This window comes from Camarhynchus parvulus, chromosome 2 (assembly GCF_901933205.1).
Source record: "Camarhynchus parvulus chromosome 2, STF_HiC, whole genome shotgun sequence".
Lineage (NCBI taxonomy): Eukaryota > Metazoa > Chordata > Aves > Passeriformes > Thraupidae > Camarhynchus > Camarhynchus parvulus.
Window position 1 is genome coordinate 151,840,213 of NC_044572.1, and position 18,252 is coordinate 151,858,464.

The 18,252-nt window shown below is 61.6% G+C and overlaps 1 protein-coding gene across 1 annotated transcript; it reads left to right on the forward strand.

Moving 5' to 3' along the window:
* Window positions 1–6,950: 6,950 nt before the first annotated feature.
* Window positions 6,951–17,953, forward strand: LOC115913148 (repressor of RNA polymerase III transcription MAF1 homolog). Its single transcript, XM_030965061.1, is given in 10 exon segments — window positions 6,951–7,242; window positions 8,020–8,189; window positions 9,887–9,968; window positions 9,970–10,016; window positions 13,989–14,133; window positions 16,005–16,047; window positions 16,604–16,682; window positions 17,698–17,725; window positions 17,728–17,819; window positions 17,920–17,953. Coding segments are annotated over 9 exon segments (633 nt in total). The 5' UTR covers window positions 6,951–7,242; window positions 8,020–8,106.
* Window positions 17,954–18,252: the final 299 nt, after the last annotated feature.

An 18,252-nucleotide genomic window follows, 5' to 3' on the forward strand; every position in this document is an offset into this window, starting at 1 on the left:
TAGGTGAGATATATATGGGATATATATATGGGATATGTATATATGGGATATATATGGGATATATAGTATAGTAGTATGTATATATGTATGGGATATATGATATATATGGATATATATGGGATATATAGGATATATATAGATATATATATGGATATATATGATATGTATGATATGGATATATACGGGATATATATGGGATATATGGGATATGTATGGGATATATAGGGGATATATATGGGATATATGGGATATATATGGGACATATATGCGATATATATGGGATATATATGGATATATATGGGATATATATGGATATATATGGGATATATATGGGATATATGGGATATATATGGGATATATATGGGATATATATGGGATATATGGGATATATATGGGATAGGTGGAATATATATGGGATAGGTGGGATATACACGGGATATATATGTGATATATACAGGATATATACAGGATATATATGGGATATATGAGATATATATGGGATATATATGGGATATATGGGGTATATATGGGATAGATGGGATATATGGGATATATATGGGATAGATGGGATTGAGGTTTGGGATTTGGGTTGTGGGATTGGGGTTTGGGGTGTGGGATATGGGATGTGGGGTTTGGGGTGTGGGATGTGGGGTTTGGGATATGGGATGTGGGATATGGGGTATGGCATGCTGGGAACAAGGGCAATAACATCATTGGGATTTAGGGTTTGGGATATGGGATATGGGATATGGGATTTGGGGTACGGCATGCTGGGAATGGGGGAGAGACAACGGGGTTGGAATTGGGATATGGGATATGGGGTGTGGGATATGGGATTAGAGTTTGGGAAATGGGATTTGGGGTTTGGGATGTGGGGCACGGCACGCTGGCAACCAGGAGAAGATAATGGGGTTGGGTTTGGGGTTTGGGATATGGGGTTTGGGGCACGGCACGCTGGCAAACCAGGAGAAGATAATGGGGTGTTGGGTTTGGGGTTTGGGATATGGGGTTTGGGGTTTGGGATATGGGGTTTGGGATGGCACGCACGCTGGGAACCAGGAGAAGATAATGGGGTTGGGTTTGGGGTTTGGGATATGGGGTTTGGGATGTGGGGCACGGCACGCTGGGAACCAGGAGAAGATAATGGGGTTGGGTTTGGGGTTTGGGATATGGGGGTTCGAGGAAAGTGTAATGGGTGGTTTGGGGTTTGGGATATGGGGTTTGGGGTTTGGGAGTGGGGCATGCGGTTGGGAACCAGGGGTTTTGGGATATGGGGTTTGGGGTTTGGCATGCTGGGAACAACAGGAGAGAACGGGATTTGGGATTGGGGATTTTGGGTTCGGGGTTTGGGATGTGGGGCACGGCACGCTGCGAACAACGGAGATGATGGGATGGTGTTGATGAGCAAAGCAGGGGCAGAGAGCGAGAACGAAGATGACGATGATGAGGGTGATGAGCATGAGGAAGGTAAGGGCAGAGGATGGGGATGAGGAGGACGATGAGGATGATGACGATGCTGCTGAGGAAGGCAGAGCATGAGGATGAGGGTGATGAAGATGAGGAAAGCAGAGGGAGAGGATGGGGATGAGGATGACAATAATGATGATGATGATGATGATGATGATGAAAAAGGCAGAGGATGAGGATGATGAGGAAGGCAGAGGACAGGGATGAGGATGATGATGAGGAAGGCAGAGGATGGGGATGACAATGATGATGATGAGGATGAGGAAGGCAGAGGATGGGGATGACAATGACGATGATGAGGATGAGGATGGCAGAGGATGGGGATGAGGATGCTGAGGAAGGCAGAGGATGGGGATGAGGATGAGGAAGGCAGAGGATGGGGATGAGGATGACGAGGAAGCCAGAGGATGGGGATGAGGAAGGCAGAGGATGGGGATGAGGATGATGATGAGGAAGGCAGAGGATGGGGATGAGGATGACGAGGAAGCCAGAGGATGGGGATGAGAATGATGATGAGGAAGGCAGAGGATGGGGATGAGGATGATGAGGAAGGCAGAGGATGGGGATGACAATGACAATGATGATGCTGAGGAAGGCAGAGGATGGGGATGAGGATGAGGAAGGCAGAGGATGGGGATGAGGATGATGACGAGGAAGGCAGAGGATGGGGATGAGGATGAGGATGGCAGAGGATGGGGATGAGGATGACGAGGAAGGCAGAGGATGGGGATGAGGATGATGAGGAAGGCAGAGGATGGGGATGATGCTGAGGAAGGCAGAGGATGGGGATGCGGATGACGAGGAAGGCAGAGGATGAGGATGAGGATGGCAGAGGATGGGGATGAGGATGAGGAAGGCAGAGGATGGGGATGAGGATGCTGAGGAAGGCAGAGGATGGGGATGAGGATGAGGAAGGCAGAGGATGGGGATGAGGATGAGGAAGGCAGAGGATGGGGATGCGGATGACGAGGAAGGCAGAGGATGACAATGCCAACGACGATGATGATGATGCTGAGGAAGGCAGGCTCCGCATGACCTGGCGGAGGCTGCCATGCGGCTGGAGGCCGGGTGGGCGAGGCTCACGCCACGCCGCGGTGCGCGCCGGGGTGAGCCCGCCACCGGTGGGGCTGAGTGACGGGCAGCCACGAGCCTGGGGTCCCAAGAGGTGATGGCCTCGGCCAGCCGCAGGGCCAGCTCCTCTGGGGACACACGGGGACACGGGGATGGCACCCAGAGGGCATGGGGACACACAGGGACACACAGGGACACACGGGGACACACAGGGACACACGGGGACACACAGGGACACACAGGGACACGGGGATGGCACCCAGAGAGGGCATGGGGACACACGGGGACACACAGGGACACACAGGGACACACGGGGACACACGGGGACACACGGGGACACGGGGATGGCACCCAAAGGGCATGGGGACACACAGGGACACACAGGGACACACGGGGACACACGGGGACACACGGGGACACACGGGGACACGGGGATGGCACCCAAAGGGCATGGGGACACACAGGGACACACAGGGACATGGGGATGGCACCCAGAGAGGGCATGGGGACACACGCACGGGACACACGGGGACACACGGGGACACACGGGGACACACGGGGACACACGGGGACACGGGGATGGCACCCAAAGGGCATGGGGACACACAGGGACACACAGGGACATGGGGATGGCACCCAGAGAGGGCATGGGGACACACGGGGACACACGGGGACACACGGGGACACACGGGATGGCACCCAGAGGGCATGGGGACACACAGGGACACACAGGGACACACAGGGACACAGGACACACGGGGATGGCACCCAGAGGGCATGGGGACACACAGGGACACACAGGGACACACAGGGACACACAGGGACACGGGGATGGCACCCAAAGGGCATGGGGACACACAGGGACACACGGGGACACACGGGACACACAGGGACACGGGGATGGCACCCAAAGGGCATGGGGACACACAGGGACACACGGGGACACACACAGGGACACACAGGGACATGGGGATGGCACCCAAAGGGCATGGGGACACACAGGGACACGGGGATGGCACCCAGAGAGGGCATGGGGACACACAGAGACACACAGGGACACACGGGGACACACGGGACACACGGGGACACACAGGGACACACAGGGACACACGGGATGGCACCCAGAGAGGGCATGGGGACACACAGGGACACACAGGGACACACGGGGACACACGGGGACACACGGGGACACGGGGATGGCACCCAGAGGGCATGGGGACACACAGGGACACACAGGGACACGGGGACACACAGGGACACACAGGGACACACGGGGACACACGGGGACACGGGGATGGCACCCAAAGGGCATGGGGACACACAGGGACACACAGGGACACACAGGGACACACAGGGGATGGCACCCAGAGGGCATGGGGACACACAGGGACACACAGGGACACACGGGGACACACAGGGACACACAGGGACACGGGGATGGCACCCAGAGGGCATGGGGACACACAGGGACACACAGGGACACACGGGGATGGCACCCAGAGGGCATGGGGACACACAGGGACACACGGGGACACGGGGACACAGGTGTCCCACCCTTAAGTTCCCAGGGTGTCCCTGCTGTGTCCCACCCCCAGGACAGGCCGGGGTGTCCCTGGTGTGTGACATGGCCAGGGTGGCCCGAGTGTGTCCCTGTGTGGACAGGCTGGGGTGGCCCTGGTGTGTCCCACCCTGAGTTCCCAGGGTGGCCCTGAGGTCCCCCACCCCCAAGTTCCCGAGGTGGCCCTGGTGTGTGACACGGCTGGTGTGTCCCTGGTGCGTCCCACCCCCAGGACAGGCCGGGGTGCCCCTGGCGTGTCCCACCCCTGGGGACATGGCCTGGGTGGCCCTGCTGTGTCCCACCCCCAGGACAGGCCGGGGTGCCCCTGGCGTGTCCCAGCCCCGTCCCCGTGTCACCTGTCTGGGCCAGCTCCAGGACCTGCGCCTCCTCCGCGTCCTGCTCGGGCCCCTCGGCGGCTGGCACCGGGGATGTCCCCGTGGGTGGCACCGGGGATGTCCCCGTGGGTGGTGGCACCGGGGATGTCCCCGTGGGTGGTGGCACCGGGGATGTCCCCGTGGGTGGCACCAGGGATGTCCCCGTGGGTGGCACCAGGGATGTCCCCGTGGGTGGTGGCACCGGGGATGTCCCCGTGGGTGGCACCGGGATGTCCCCGTGGGTGGTGGCACCGGGGATGTCCCCGTGTCACCCTCGGCGGCTGCAGGAGCACGGTGGGGACAGGGCTGTCACTGCTGTCACCACTGTCACTGCTGTTCCCACTGTCCCCATGTCCCCAATATTCCCAATGTCCCCCCACTGTCCCCACTGTCCCCATGTCCCCAGTGTTCCCAATGACCCCAATGTTTCCAATGTCCCCAGTGTCCCCCCAGTGTCTCCAACCCCTCCAGTGTCCCCAATGTCCCCATTGCCCCCAATGTCCCCCCAATGTCCCCAATGTCCCCACTGTCTCCCTGTCCCTGTCCCACCTCTGCGTGCCTCCCCGAGGGAGCCGCTCAGCACCCTGTCCCCAATGTCCCCAGTGTCCCCCCAATGTCCCCAACATGCCCAATGTCCCCAGTGTCCCCCCAATGTCCCCAATCCCCCCAGTGTCCCCAATGTCCCCAGTGTCCCCAATCGCCCCAGTGTCCCCAATCCCCACAATGTCCCCAATGTCCCCAGTGTCCCCCCAATCCCCCCAGTGTCCCCCCAATCCCCACAACATCCCCAGTGTCCCCAGGGATGTCCCCAATGTCCCCAATCCCCCCAGTGTCCCCAATGTCCCCAATCCCCCCAATGTCCCCAGGGATGTCCCCAGTGTCCCCCCAATCGCCCCAGTGTCCCCAATCCGCACAACGTCCCCAATGTCCCCAGGGATGTCCCCAGTGTCCCCGTCCCACCTCTGCGTGCCTCCCTGAGGGAGCTGCTCAGCACCGTCCACCACTGCTGGGCCTCGCGCTCCTCGGGGAACCGCAGCGCCACCGCCTCCTGCGCCGCTGTCCCCGCTGTCCCCGCTGTCCCCGCTGTCCCCGCTGTCCCCGCTGTCCCCGCTGATGTCCCCGCTGATGTCCCCAGCGCCGGCAGCTGCAGCTCGTGGCTGGCGGGGCCGCAGACGCGGTAGGAAACGTCCCGCAGGTCACACTCGGCCAGGGGCTGGGGACACCGGGGACACCGGGGGACAGCAAGGGGCAGGGATGGGACAAGGAGGGGACAGGGGACAGGGACACAGGGGACAGGGACAGAGGGCACAGGGACAGAGGGGACAGGGACAGGAGGGGACAGGGACAGAGGGGACATAGATAGGACAGGGATGGGACAGGAATGGGGACAAGGATGGGACAGGGGACAGGGACACAGGGGACAGGGACAGAGGGCACAGGGACAGGAGGGGACAGAGGTGGGGACAGGTGTGGGGTCACTTTGGCTGTCCGAGCCACTCTCGGAGTGCCCTGAGCCCCCCATGGAAATGGCCCTGTCCCCTGTCCCCTGTCCCCATCCCTGTGTCCCCGTGTCCCTTGTCCCTGGCTGGGGGTGACACAGGATGATCCCGTGGGGACAATTTGGGGACAATCCCGGGTCCCCAATCCCAGGGGACAATCCCGGGTCCCCAGTCCCGAGCTCCCCCCGGTTCCCCCCAGGTCAATCCCGGGTCCCCAGTCCCGAGTTCCCCCGGTTCCCCCCAGGTCAATCCCGGTTTCTCCCCCGTTCCCTCCGGGCTCTCGGGCCTCACCCCCCCGCTCCGTTCCCCCCCCCATTTCCCCGCCCCCTCCCCTCCCCCCGACCCCCGGGGCGCCCCCCGGGCCCCTCCCCCGCCCCCTCCCCTTCCCCTCACCGCGCCGCCCCCCGCCTCCGCCCGCCGCAGCGCCAGGCGGAAGCGGCGCCGCCCGTCGGCTCCCGGTTGCACGCTGAGCTGCAGGCGGAGCGCGGCGCCGGCGGCGGCGGCGGGCAGCAGGCGGCAGGGCGCGGCCAGCTCGGCCCGGGCCGCCATCAGCACCGTGCCAAAGGCGGCGGCGGCCGGGCCGGGCCCGGGCGCTCCGGGCGCCGCCATGGCGGCCCCGCCACTTCCGGCCTCCCGCCCGCCCGGTCCGGTCCACAACGGGGTCCCCTCCGGGGGAGCGGGCGGGAAACGCGGCCGAGCGCGCGGGAGTTCCGGGGGAGGAGCGTTCCGCCCTGGCCACGCCCCGTGGCCGCGCCCCCCTCCCGGCCACGCCCCGCTGTGATTGACAGGCGCTCCCCCCGTCTTTGTCTGCGCCAGCCAATGGGAGCGCCGAGCGCCCCCGCGGTGGGCGGAGCCGCGGGCTCTGCGCGGATTGACGTTGGTGTCGGCCAATGAAAGGCGGGCATGGCGGTGATTGACGGGTATCGTCGCCAATGAGATCGCGGGCCGCGGGCGCCTCTCGGGCGGGGCGGGGCGGGCGCGGGCGGGGCGGTGCCGCCGCTGTTGCCGTCCGGTGCCGCAGAAGAAGGTCGCCCGCTCGCTCTCTCGCTCCGGGGGATTCCCAGGATCTCGCTCAGCCGCTCGCACCGTCCCGAGCACTCGGGGACATGTCGAGGTGGGCGGAGGCCCGGTGGGCCGGCGCCAGACGGCGGACGGCGGCCGCGGCACACGCGCCCTCCTCGAGCTTTCCCCGGAGACGCCTCCCTTTACACGCACCCCGAGCCTGAAGGCGCTGCCACGGCGAAGAGGCACCGATAGGGAGCAGGACGCGCCGGTAAGCCCGCTCGGCCCGCCGCCCCTTCCTTTGCGCGCCCACAAGCCGCGCGCACTACAGCTCCCAGCGTGCCCCGCGCCGCCCAGGCGCGGCATTGCGCCGCGCGCAGCCGCGGGGCAGGATGGGAGCAGTAGTCCCGCAATGGCGAGGCTGGGCCGTTCGCGCGGAGCATGCCGGGAGTCGTAGTTCGCCAATGGATCGGGGCTATGCGCCGCGCGGGGCATGTCGGGAGCTGTAGTCTGTCAATAGATGGCGCCTATGCGCCGCGCGGGGCATGTCGGGAGCTGTAGTCCATGGCGCGGGGCACGCCGGGACGCCACTTCCTGTGGCGGCGCCCGGGACCGGGGGAGACTTTTCCGCGTCCTTTTCCCGCTTTTTTTTCTCCTTTTTTTTCTCCTTTTCCTCCTGCTTTTTCTTCTCTTGTTCTTCCTCCTCCCTCTCTGCTTCTCCCCCTCCGCCTGTCACCGTTTCCCCCTTTGCGCTGCCACTGCCAGCTCCGCTTGAAGCTCCTCTTCCTCGTCTTCCACTTCCTCTTTCTCCTCTTTTCGTTTTCCGCTTCCCCCTTTCCCATTTACATTCCCATTTCTGCATTTCGCCTTTTCCTTTCTTATTTACGTTTTTTTTTCCCGTTTTCCTCTTCCCATTTCTGCGGTTTTGCCTTTCTCATTCCTGTTCTCATTTCTGCGTTTTCTCTCTTTCCCCTTCCCCTTGCCCGTTCCCTTTCCTCTATTTTCTTTTTCACTCTCCCATGCCCTGCGTTTTCCTCTCCCTCCCCAGTTCCCCCGGCGTTCCCGGTCCCAGGGAATTCACGTTCCCCTTCCCTCCCCGCTGTCCCCGGGGCTCGGCCGCCGCACGCCCGGGAGGATGAAGCTGCTGGAGAACTCGAGCTTCGAGGCCATCAACTCCCAGCTCACCGTGGAGACCGGCGACGCGCACATCATCGGCAGGTCCGGGGGCGCCGCGGGGAGCCCGGGAATGCTGCCCCCGAAACCTGGGGATGGGGGAACCCGGGAATGCTGCCCCCGAAACCTGGGAATGGGGGAACCCGGGAATGCTGTCCTGGGAATGGGGGAACCCGGGAATGCTGCCCCCGAAACCTGGGAATGGGGGAATGGGGGAATGCTGTCCTGGGAATGCTGCCCCCGAAACCTGGGGATGGGGGAACGGGGGAATGCTGTCCTGGGAATGGGGGAACCCGGGAATGCTGCCCCCGAAACCTGGGGATGGGGGAATGGGGGAATGCTGTCCTGGGGATGGGGGAACCCGGGAATGCTGTCCTGGGAATGCTGCCCCCCGAAACCTGGGAATGGGGGAATGTGGGAATGCTGTCCTGGGAATGCTGCCCCCGAAACCTGGGAATGTGGGAATGCTGTCCTGGGAATGTGGGAATGTGGGAATGCTGTCCTTGGGAATGTGGGAATCTGGGAATGCTTTGCTGGGAATGTGGGAATGCGGGCTTGGGAATCTGGGAATGCTGTTCTCCTGAAACCTGGGAATGTGGGAATGCTGTCCTGGGAATGTGGGAATGTGGGAATGCTGTCCCCCCAAAACCTGGGGATCTCAGAATGCTTTCCTGGGAATGTGGGAATGCTGTCCTCCTGAAACCGGGTGATCTGGGAATGCTTTCCTGGGAATGCTGTCCTTGGGAATGTGGGAATGTGGGAATGCTTTGCTGGGAATCTGGGAATGCTGGCCCCCTGAAACCTGGGGATCTGGGAATGGTGTCCTGAAACCTGGGAATGTGGGAATGCTTCCTTGGGAATCTGGGAATGTGGGAATGCTGTCCTCCTGAAACCTGGGAATGTGGGAATGCTGTCCTGGGAATCTGGGAATGCTGGCCCCCGAAACCTGGGAATCTGGGAATGCTGTCCTGGGAATGCTGTCCTTGGGAATGTGGGAATGTGGGAATGCTTTGCTGGGAATGTGGGAATGCTGGCCCCCTGAAACCCGGGGATCTGGGAATGCTGTCCTTGGGAATGCTCTGGGAATTCTGTCCCTGGGAATCTGGGAATTCTGTCACGGGAACACTGGGAATGCTGTCCCCGGGAAATCTGGGAATTCTGTCCCTGACAATCTGGGAATGCTGCTCTGGGAACACCGGGAATTCTGTCCCTGGGAATCTGGGAATTCTGTCCCTGGGAATCTGGAAGTACTGCTCCTTTGAAACCCAGGGACCTGGGACTGCTGTCCCTGGAAAAGCTCTGGGAATTCTGTCCTGGAGAAACTGGGAATGCTGCTTGGGAATCTGGGAATTTTGTCCCCGGGCATCTGGGAATTTTGCCTCACGAAACCTGGGAATTCTGCCCTGGAAATCCGGGAATTCTGAGTGGGTCCCTGAGTGGGTGTTTGGGGTCCCTGAGTGGGTGTTTGGGGTCCCTGAGTGGGTTTTTGGGGTCCCTGAGTGGGTTTTGGGGTCCCTGAGTGGGTGTTTGGGGTCCCTGAGTGGGGTTTGGGGTCCCTGAGTGGGTTTTGGGGTCCCTGAGTGGGTGTTTGGGGTCCCTGAGTGGGGTTTGGGGTCCCTGAGTGGGTTTGGGATCCCTGAGTGGGTGTTTGGGGTCCCTGAGTGGGTTTGGGGTCCCTGAGTGGGTTTCTGAGGTCCCTGAGCGGGTTTTGGGGTCCCTGAGTGGGTTTGGGGTCCCGGCAGGATCGAGAGCTACTCGTGCAAGCTGGCCGGCATCGACAAGCAGCTCTTCAAGCAGTTCTGCCAGGAGGGGCAGCCGCACGCTGCTGGAGGCGCTGAGCCCGCCCCAGAGCTCCGGGCTCAGCCCCGGCAGGTGGGAACTGGGAACACTGGGAATGCTGGGAACACTGGGAATGGGGGCACTGGGAACACTGGGGGCACTGGGAACACTGGGGGCCCTGAGCCCGCCCCAGAGCTCCGGGCTCAGCCCCGGCAGGTGGGAACTGGGAACACTGGGAATGGGGGAACTCTGAACACTGGGGGCACTGGGAACACTGGGGGCACTGGGAACACTGGGGGCACTGGGAACACTGGGAATGCTGGGGGCACTGGGAATGCTGGGAATGGGGGAACTGGGGACACTGGGGGCACTGGGAACACTGGGGGCACTGGGAACACTGGGGGCACTGGGAACACTGGGGGCACTGGGAATGGGGGAACTGGGGGCACTGGGAACACTGGGGGCCTTGAGCCCGCCCCAGAGCTCCGGGCTCAGCCCCGGCAGGTGGGAACTGGGAGCACTGGGGGCACTGGGAACACTGGGAATGCTGGGGGCACTGGGAATGGTGGGACTGGGGGCACTGGGAACACTGGGGGCACTGGGAATGGGGGAACTCTGAACACTGGGGGCACTGGGAACACTGGGGGCACTGGGAATGCTGGGGGCACTGGGAATGGTGGGACTGGGAACACTGGGGGCACTGGGAACACTGGGAATGCTGGGAATGGGGGCACTGGGAACACTGGGGGCACTGGGAATGGGGGAACTCAGAACACTGGGGGCACTGGGAACACTGGGAATGGTGGGATTGGGGGCACTGGGAACACTGGGGGCACTGGGAATGGGGGAACTGGGAACCCTGGGAATGCTGGGACTGGGGGCACTGGGAACACTGGGGGCACTGGGAATGCTGGGATTGGGGGCACTGGGAACACTGGGGGCACTGGGAACACTGGGGGCACTGGGAATGGGGGAACTCTGAACACTGGGGGCACTGGGAATGCTGGGAATGGGGGCACTGGGAACACTGGGGGCACTGGGAATGCTGGGAATGCTGGGATTGGGGGAACTGGGAACACTGGGGGCCTTGAGCACCTCCCAGAGCTCCGGGCTCAGCCCCGGCAGGTGGGAACTGGGAACACTGGGAATGGTGGGATTGGGGAAACTGGGAACACTGGGAATGGGGGCACTGGGAATGCTGGGATGGACACTGGGGGCACTGGGAACACTGGGGTGGGCACTGGTGTCCTGGGGTGGAATGTGGGAAGCTGGGACAGCTGCTGGGGAACTGGGATGGGTACGGGGAAAGTGGGATGGGAACTGGGTGCTGGGGTGGGCACTGGGGCACCGGGAAACTGGGACGGGCACTGGGACCATGGGATTGTCACTGGGATCAGCCCCAGGATTAGCCCGGGATCTCTGGGATCAGCTCTGGAGTTTGGGATCAGCCCCAAGATTGGTCTGGGATCAGCCACAGGATTGGTCTGGGATCTCTGGGATCAGCTCTGGAGTTTGGGATCAGCCCCAGGATTGGTCTGGGATCAGCCCCAGGATTAGCCCAGGATCTCTGGGATCAGCCCCAGGATTGGTCTGGGATCTCTGGGATCAGCTCTGGGGTTTGGGATCAGCCCCAGGATTGGTCTGGGATCTCCGGGATCAGCTCTGGGGTTTGGGATCAGCCCCAGGATTGGTCTGGGATCTCTGGGATCAGCCCCAGGATTAGCCCGGGATCTCTGGGATCAGCTCTGGGGTTTGGGATCAGCCCCAGGATTGATCTGGGATCTGTGGGATCAGCTCTGGGGTTTGGGATCAGCCCCAGGATTGGTCTGGGATCTCTGGGATCAGCTCTGGGGTTTGGGATCAGCCCCAGGGGCAGCTCTGGAATTGTGGCATCGGCCCCAGGAGCGCTGTCCCCTGGTGTCCCTGTGTCCCTGTGGTGGCACTGCTGTCCGTCCTGGGCAGGGGCAGGGCCTGCTGAGTGACACAGCGTGCCTGTGGTGACACAGTGTGCCTGTGGTGACACAGTGTGCCTGTGGTGACACTGTGATATTGGTGACACTGGTGACATTGGTGACACTGTGACATTGGTGACACTGGTGACATCGGTGACACTGTGACATTGGTGACACTGGTGTTCCTCTGGTGACACTGTTGTCACCCCCAGGCAGAGGGAGTGCCCACTGAGCGACACGGTGTCCCTGTGGTGACATTGGTGACATCCCCAGGCATGGGGACGGCCCTCTCAGTGACACAGCATCTCTGTGGTGACACTGGTGACACTGGTGACATTAGGGTTGTCCCCAGGCAGGGGGAGGGCCCGCTGAGCCACACTGGTGTCCCTGTGGTGACACTGCTGACATTGGTGTCCCTGTGGTGGCATTGGTGACATTCTCAGGCTGGGGAAGAGCCTGCTCAGTGACATGGTGTCCCTGTGCTGACAGTGGTGGTGCTGGTGGCATTAGGGTTGTCCCCAGGCAGGGGAAGGGCCAGCTGAGTGACACAGTGTCCTTGTGGTGACGCTGTGACGTTGGTGACACTGGTGACATTCCCAGGCACGGGGAGGGCCCACTGAGCGACACGGTGTCCCTGGGGTGACATTGGTGACAGCAGTTTTGTCCCGAGGCAGAGGGAGGGCCCGCTTAGCAGCACTGGTGACACTGGTGACACTGGTGACACAGTTGTCACTTGCAGGCAGGGGGAGACCCTGCTCGGTGACACTGGTGTCCCTCTGGTGACACCGATGACATTGGTGACACCGGTGAGATTCCCAGGCAGGGGAGGGCCCGCTCAGTGATACAGTGTCTCTGTGGTGACACTGGTGACACTGGTGACGCTGGTGACATTGGTGACACTGGTGACATTCCCAGGCAGGGGGAGGGCCCGCTCAGTGACACGTGCAGCTGCAAGGTGCTGCTCTATCTGATCGGTGTCCCTGTGGAGACAATGGTGACATTGGTGACATTGGTGACATTCCCAGGCAGGGGAAGGCCTGCTCAGTGATACAGTATCCCTGTGGTGACACTGGTGACATTGGTGACATTGGTGACATTGGTGACATTGGTGACACTGGTGACATTGGTGACACTGGTGACACTGGTGACATTGGTGACACTGGTGGTATTGGTGACATTGGTGACGCTGGTGACACTGGTGACGCTGGTGACATTCCCAGGCAGGGGGAGGGCCTGCTGAGTGACACGATGTTCCTCTGGTGACACTGGTGACACTGGTGACACCATGTTTGTCCCCAGGCAGGGGGAGGGCCCGCTCAGTGACACAGTGTCTCTGTGGTGACATTGGTGACACTGGTGACGTTGGTGACACTGGTGACATTGGTGACATTCCCAGGCAGGGGGAGGGCCCGCTCAGTGACACGTGCAGCTGCAAGGTGCTGCTCTATCTGATCGGTGTCCCTGTGGTGACACTGGTGACATTGGTGACATTGGTGACACTGGTGACATTGGTGACACTGGTGACATTCCCAGGCAGGGGGAGGGCCTGCTCAGTGATGCAGTGTCTCTGTGGTGACACTGGTGTCCCTGTGGTGACATTGGTGACATTGGTGACACTGTTGTCACCCCCAGGCAGGGGGAGGGCCCGCTCAGTGACACGGTGTCTCTGTGGTGACATTGGTGACATTGGTGACATTGGTGACATTGGTGACATTCCCAGGCAGGGGGAGGGCCCGCTCAGTGACACGGTGTCCCTGGGGTGACATTGGTGACACTGGTGACGCTGTTGTCACCCCCAGGCAGGGGAGGGCCCGCTCAGTGACACGGTGTCCCTGGGGTGACACTGGTGACACTGGTGACACTGTTGTCACCCCCAGGCAGGGGAGGGCCCGCTCAGTGACACGGTGTCCCTGTGGTGACATTGGTGACACTGGTGACGCTGTTGTCACCCCCAGGCAGGGGGAGGGCCCGCTCAGTGACACGGTGTCCCTGTGGTGACATTGGTGACACTGGTGACGCTGTTGTCACCCCCAGGCAGGGGGAGGGCCCGCTCAGTGACACGGTGTCCCTGGGGTGACACTGGTGACACTGGTGACGCTGTTGTCACCCCCAGGCATGGGGAGGGCCCGCTCAGTGACACGTGCAGCCGCAAGACGCTGTTCTACCTGATCGCCACCCTGAACGAGGCCTTCCGGCCCGACTACGACTTCAGCGCCGCCAAGAGCCACGAGTTCAGCCGCGAGCCCAGCCTCAACTGGGTACGGACTGGGACGGACTGGGAGGGACTGGGATGGACTGGGACGGACTGGGAGGGACTGGGAGGGACTGGGATGGGACTGGGATGGGACTGGGACGGACTGGGAGGGACTGGGATGGGACTGGGATGGGACTGGGACGGACTGGGACGGACTGGGAGGGACTGGGATGGGACTGGGATGGGACTGGGATGGGACTGGGATGGGACTGGGATGGGACTGGGACGGACTGGGAGGGACTGGGATGGGACTGGGATGGACTGGGATGGGACTGGGAGGGACTGGGATGGACTGGGATGGACTGGGACGGTACTGGGGGCACTGGGAGGGACTGGGAGGGACTGGGAGAGCCGCAGGTTCCCCTGTGAGCGCAGCCTGAGCTGGGTATAGAGCATGGAATGGGGTGGGATGCGCCTGGACTCACCTGGGGGAGGCCGGAACAGGGCGGGGCTTGGAGCGGGAGGCAGCTCAGACTGCAAACTCCTCCAGCCTGGCCTTGGACTTGGCCAGGGGATGGGGCAGCGCCAGCTTCTCTGGGACTCCTTTCCATCCCTTCCCTCCTCCCAGAGCCAGGAATTGCTTCTCCGTATCCCCATCCTCCGTGTTTCTCCGTTCTCCATTATCCCTCTATGTTCCATATCGCCCATCCCCAATGCTGGAAACGGCACTCCCTGTCCCTGGGGATCGCTGGGTGCCCATGCCCGCTGCCCTGGGTCCCCTTCGGTCACTGCAGGCTCCGTCCAGTCTGCCTTGGACACTCCTGGGAGCGAGGGATCCGCAGCCTGTCTGGGCAGCGCGGGCCTGGGCCGGCCCCGTTCCCGTGTCCCCTGTTCCCGTGTCCCCGTTCCCGTGTCCCCCGTTCCTGAGCCAGCCCCATTCCCGTGTCCCCCGTTCCCGTGTCCCCCGTTCCCGTGTCCCCCGTTCCTGAGCCAGCCCCATTCCCGTGTCCCCCGTTCTCGTGTCCCCCGTTCCTGGGCGGCCCGTTCCGTGTCCCCGTTCCGTGTCCCCGTTCCCATGTGCCCCGTTCCGTGTCCCCGTTCCGTGTCCCCGTTCCCGTGTCCCCATTCCCGGGCCAGCCCCATTCCGTGTCCCGTTCCTGGGCCAGCCCGTTCCGTGTCCCCGTTCCGTGTCCCGTTCCCGTGTCCCCGTTCCGTGTCCCCGTTCCTGGGCCAGCCCCGTTCCGTGTCCCCGTTCCGTGTCCCCGTTCCGTGTCCCCGTTCCTGGGCCAGCCCCGTTCCCGTGTCCCCCGTTCCCGTGTCCCCGTTCCGTGTCCCGTTCCTGGGCCAGCCCGTTCCGTGTCCCCGTTCCCGTGTCCCCGTTCCGTGTCCCCCATTCCTGGGCCGGCCCCGTTCCTGGGCCAGCCCGTTCCTGGGCGGCCCGTTCCGTATCCCCGTTCCGTATCCCCGTTCCTGAGCCAGCCCCATTCCGTGTCCCCGTTCCGTGTCCCCGTTCCGTATCCCCGTTCCTGGGCGGCCCCATTCCGTGTCCCCATTCCGTGTCCCCGTTCCGTGTCCCCGTTCCGTGTCCCCGTTCCCGGGCCAGCCCCATTCCGTATCCCGTTCCCGGGCCTAGCCCGTTCCGTGTCCCCGTTCCCGGGCCAGCCCCATTCCTGGGCCAGCCCCGTTCCCATTCCTGTGTCCCTCGTCCCCATTCCCGTTCCCGGGCCAGTCCCATTCCTGTTCCCGTCTCTCCTGTGTCCCCATTTCCATGTCTCTCATCCCCATTCCTGTTCCTGGGCCAGCCCCACTCTTGTGTCCCACATTCCCATTCCCGTGTCCCTTGTCCCCTGTTCCCGTGTCCCCCGCCCCCATTCCGTGTCCCCTTCCCTGTGTCCCCATCTCCATTTCTATGTCCCTTGTCCCTCTCCCGTTCAGGTGGTGAATGCCGTGAACTGCAGCCTCTTCTCGGCCGTCTTGGCGGGATTTCATCCCATCCCATGTCCCCTGTCCCAGTCCATGTCCCTGTCCCCAATTCCCGTCCCCTGTCCCATTCCGTGTCCCTGTCCCCAATCCATGTCCCTGTCCCCAGTCCATGTCCCTCTCCCGTTCAGGTGGTGAATGCCGTGAACTGCAGCCTCTTCTCACGCCGTGCGCGCGAGTTTCATCCCATCCCATGTCCCCTGTCCCATTCCATGTCCCTGTCCCCAATCCATGTCCCCTGTTCCCATCCCATGTCCCCTGTCCCCAATCCATGTCCCCTGTTCCCATTCCGTGTCCCCTGTCCCCATTCCACGTCCCCTGTCCCCAATCCATGTCCCCTGTCCCCATTCCAGGTGGTGAATGCCGGTGAACTGCAGCCTCTTCTCGGCCGTCTTGCGAGATTTCATCCCAATCCGTGTCCCCTGTCCCCATTCCGTTGTCCCTGTCCCATTCCGGTGTCCTGTCCCCATTCCACGTTCCTGTCCCAATCCATGTCCCTGTCCCTGTCCCAGGTGGTGAATGCCGTGAACTGCAGCCTCTTCTCGGCGTCGTGTAGGATTTCAAAGGCCTGACGCCGCTGCTGTGGGACGCGGTGGATGAGGAGATCTACCTGGCCGAGTGTGACATCTACAGGTGCGGGGGGCACCTGGGGCTGGCCCTGCCCCGCCCCGGGGATCTGCCCCTTCCTGAGGGATCCCAGCCCTGTTCCCAGCCATCCAGGCTTTTCCCACTTTCCCTGTCCCCAGTCCCATCCAGCCCTTTTCCGCTTTTCCTGTCCCCAGTCCCATCCAGGCCTTTCCCACTTTACCTGTCCCCAGTCCTGTGACATTCCCACTTTTCCTGTCCCCAATCCTGTGGCTTTCCCACTTTTCCTGTCCCCAATCCTCTGGCTTTCCCACTTTTCCTGTCCCCAGTCCTGTGGCTTTCCCACTTTTCCTGTCCCCAATCCTGTGACATTCCCACTTTTCCTGTCCCCAATCCTCTGGCTTTCCCACTTTTCCTGTCCCCAATCCTGTGACATTCCCACTTTTCCTGTCCCCAATCCTCTGGCTTTCCCACTTTTCCTGTCCCCAATCCTGTGGCATTCCCACTTTTCCTGTCCCCAGTCCTGTGGCATTCCCACTTTTCCTGTCCCCAGTCCTGTGGCATTCCCACTTTTCCTGTCCCCAGTCCTGTGGCTTTCCCACTTTTCCCAATCCTGTGCCTTTTCCACTTTTCCTGTCCCCTGTCCCATCCAGGCATTTCCCAACTTTTCCTGTCCCCAATCCTGTGCTTTTCCCACTTTTCCCGTTCCCCCATCCCGAGCCTTTCCAACTTTTCCTGTCCCCAATCCAGGGACATTCCCTCTTTTCCTGTCTCCAGTCCCATCCAGGCCTTTCTCACTTTTCATGTCCTACATCCTGTGACAGTCCCACTTTTCCATTCCCCAATCCCATGACATTCCCACTTTTCCTGTCCCCAATCCCAAGCCTTCCCCATTTTTCCTGTCCCCAATCCCATCTGGGCCTTTCCCACTTATCCTGTCTCCCATCCCGAACATTTCCCACTTTTCCTGTCCCACATCCCGTGACATTCCCACTTTTCCCAGTCCCGTGACATTCCCACTTTTTCCCAGTCCCCGTGACATTCCCCACTTTTTCGTTCCCAGCTACAACCCCGGCCTGGACTCGGATCCTTCGTGGGGGCGGACGGCCTCTGGTCCTTCAATTACTTCTTCTACCACAAAGCGCCCCTCAAGAGGATCGTCTTCTTCACCTGCCGCTCCATCAGGTCGGGGGGGACATCTCCCAGGGGATTCCCGGAATTCCGAGGGACATTCCCATGGGGATTCCCTGAAATTCCGGGGGGGCATTCCCATGGGGATTCCCAGAATTCCAGGGGATGTTCCCGAGGGGATTCCCTAGAATTCTGGGGGGCCATTCCCAGGGGGATTCCAGGGTCTATTCCCAAGGAGATTCCCTGCAATTCCCTGTAGGGGGTTCCCCGGAATTCAGGAGCCATTCCCAAAGGATATTCCCCAAAATTTCAGGGGCCATTCCCAAGGGGATTTCTCAGAATTCCAGGGGCCATTCCCAAGGGGGATTCCTGTAATTCAGGGGCCCATTTCGAGGGAATTTCCCACGGTTTCTGGGGGAGGCAGGAGGGAGGGTTCGATGGGATTTCCACTTATTCTATGGGGGGTTCCCAAGGGGAGTTCCCCAGA